This window comes from Panthera tigris, chromosome C2 (assembly GCF_018350195.1).
Source record: "Panthera tigris isolate Pti1 chromosome C2, P.tigris_Pti1_mat1.1, whole genome shotgun sequence".
Lineage (NCBI taxonomy): Eukaryota > Metazoa > Chordata > Mammalia > Carnivora > Felidae > Panthera > Panthera tigris.
Window position 1 is genome coordinate 14,405,349 of NC_056668.1, and position 3,242 is coordinate 14,408,590.

At 38.3% G+C, this 3,242-nt stretch overlaps 1 protein-coding gene across 1 annotated transcript; it reads left to right on the plus strand.

The window, feature by feature from the left end:
* The first annotated feature begins 1,691 nt into the window (after positions 1-1,691).
* On the plus strand, positions 1,692-1,841 carry LOC102950421 (keratin-associated protein 19-7-like). The gene has a single exon (XM_007075068.2). It carries the CDS (start codon positions 1,692-1,694, stop codon positions 1,839-1,841), a length of 150 nt encoding a protein of 49 aa, XP_007075130.2.
* The last annotated feature ends 1,401 nt before the right edge of the window (positions 1,842-3,242 follow it).

Below are 3,242 nucleotides of genomic sequence, written 5' to 3' on the forward strand. Positions count from 1 at the left end.
TCTATACACTTTCTGATATTTGAATATTTTGAGCATTTTTTTCAGAAGAACTAACTACATAAACGTGCTAATTGGTTTCATGTCACTTGCATTTATTCTAATAATAGTGGGAATAAACAATAAACCACAAATATGAGGCAGCTCTGCACCTGGGAGATTCAACTCCCTCACCTGCAAGCATAGCCTCAATTTCAAATTTATCTGACAAACTAAGGTTGAATTGGAGCACTTAGGGTTAAAGATGCGGTATATATAATACGATGGAATATTACTCCGTCATAAAAAAGAATGAGGTCTTGCCATTTGCAACAATGTGGATGGACCAAGAGGGCATTCCGTTAAGTGAAATAAGTCAGACAGAGATGAACACCGTGTGATTTCACTTACATGTGGAATCTCAAAAACAAAACAAATGAACAAACAAAGAAAAAAGCAGAGACAGACACATACACAGAGAACAAACTGGTGGTTGCCAGAGGGGAGGGGTGGGCAATGGGCACAATGGGGAAAGAGGAGTGGGAGATACAGGCTTCCAGTTATGGAATGAATAAGGCATGAGGACAACAGGCTCATCACAGGGAATACGGTCACTGTATTGTGAGAGTTATATGGGGGCAGACTGTAGCTACACTTGTGGGGGAACATATATAACGTACAGACTTGTGGAGTCACTATGTTGGACCCTGAAATTAATGTAGCATTGTGTGTTGACCATGCTTCAATAATTAAAAAAAAAAAAAAAAAAATCATTGTTGCATAACTCTGTTGTCTGACTTGTAATTTCTCATTGGTTAAGAAAACAAATCAATAAAGGACACTGACATCAACGGTGCCCCAAGTCTCTTTGAATTCTGAAATCTTATGGTCCCATGATAATATGGAATTCAGATCCTGAAATAAGAATGTATTCCTGGGCAGAGAGCTATTTATAATAATCAGCAGGAACTCTTTTTTTTTATTCAGTCTTCAGCGGAATCTACCAGGCAGGCTTACTCTAACGTGAGACATAACGCTTGAGGCATTCTTTTGACTCCCAGTTTGTGGCTGTTCTAAAAATTAAATATCATCCTTGCACCAGGAAACCTGGGTCTCAGCTGACTTTAAAAGCACATTGTATTTAGATGTACATCACGGTTGATTGTCATTGTCACAGGACTAGTATTTCAGGGAACGATTCTGGTTCACTTTATGTGAATTCTTGGTAAAGAAGACACCCTTGGCTTAGAAAAGAGTCAACAGGCATGAATTGTCAAAGGAAAAGATACAATTAGAGGAAAAGATACAATTGTCAAAGGAGAAAAAATGCAATCTCCTGTGACGCCGAGTTGAAAAATGCCTGAAGCTACAGAGATTTGCTGACGGGAGGGGAAGCCAAGAAACCCAGAGTATGGCGGTTATAAACACAATAGCGTCTTATTAACAGTCCAATGTTTCTCTAGGCATTCAAATGAAGCAGAAAATCAGGCCTGTTGCATAACTTTTAAATAACTAAGTGACACAAACAAGCGGAAGACACTGTTGGGTGTTAGGAAACAAGATGGTTGACATAGTTTCCAAGTAATGTGTTCTATCATATGACATTCAGAGGTGTGGCCTTGTACACCCCTCAGCGTATATATATAAATGTCCCTGTGCTGTCACAGTCACAAAACCGCCCCACGATACCGAGCCACACTCACCACCCTGACACCATGAGCTACTACGGCAGCTACTACAGAGGCCTGGGCTACGGCTGTGGAGGCTTCGGCGGCCTGGGCTGCGGCTGTGGCTGGGGAGCCTGCGGATATGGCTGCTGTCGTCCCTGTTACTATGGAAGATACTGGTCTTCTGGCTTCTACTGAATAAATACTTGAAAATTTACAATTTGTGCGCTTGTCTCTGATTCACCCAGAAAATTGTATTTCATAACCTCGTACTTTGTTTATCCTGTCTTGAGACTTAAACTGTTATCTGGACCCCCTGGTTTCTGACAATAATGTGATGAAAACTTGATTCAGCAGATGTTTCATTAGTAATGCTCTTCAAGGATCCCCTTCTGTGTAGGATGGAGAGTCATTGTACCCTAGCCAGGCTTTGCCTTTCTAAAAAAAATTTTTTTTTTAACATTTATTTATTTTTGAGACAGAGACAGAGCATGAACGGGGGAGGGGCAGAGAGAGAGGGAGACACAGAATCCGAAGCAGGCTCCAGGCTCTGAGCCATCAGCCCAGAGCCCGACGCGGGGTTTGAACTCACGGACCGTGAGATCATGACCTGAGCTGAAGTCGGAGGCTTAACGGACTGAGCCACCCAGGCGCCCCAGGCTTTGCCTTTCTATATCTGGTATCTATAATAATCTTTTTCTGACAGAGTAAACGTGTTTGGAGCTTCAGTTTTGTTTTCCTTCTTTCTTTTTTTAATCACAGTAAATTTGCTGCCGTGCACTAATATAATCATCAACTATGGCAACATTTGCTTCTTCCATCTAAGAAATTTACCAATATACTTATTTCGTGACTATCTCTTCTCCTTCATCTTATCTCCTTTCTCATCATCTTCAATATCTACCTTTTCTTCCCTACCAGAAGGTAAGAATTCTATCTCGTTGGGTTAAAGAGGTTCTGTCATGATATTCAAACTTAGGTTCACTTTTGAAATTCATTTCGCCTTGGAAATTATCTTGTTAATCCTAAAGCAAAATAATAAGGAAATACTTTAGTTTGCATGCAAATTATTTGAGAATACTTGAGACAATAAACATGAAGGAATTTTATCAACATATTAACAATTGGTAAGTCTAGGAGTTAGGTATATGATATTTGTTGTAATATTTATTCTTCTTTCTTTTGGATACTTTGAAAATATTTCATAAAATAAAGGTGAAAACCATTTATCATGGCCTATAATATACATTATCATATTAAATTAAATTTAGGAAAAATGACCCAAGAAGGAAAAACATCTGAAGAGTTCTATATCTCGCATATAAATTGAATTCACAATTAAAAATCTTGTCAAAAATGCCAGTTTCAACCTAGATGGTTTTACTGGTAAATTCTAAACACTTTCTCTTCCAAAGAATAAGAAAAAAGGAAACACTTCCCTACTTTTTTTTTTTTGAAGCTAGCAATATCTCAAAATAAAAAATATTATCATCAGCAGAGAAAATTACAGACCAGTGTTTCTCGCTAACATATATGTACAATTCTTTAGACTATAGAAGCAAATTTAATATAACAACATATGAAATAGACAATACATCA

Excerpts from the sequence above, each read along its gene's own strand:
- LOC102950421 (XM_007075068.2), top strand. The coding sequence starts at position 1,692 with ATGAGCTACTACGGCAGCTACTACAGAGGCCTGGGCTACGGCTGTGGA.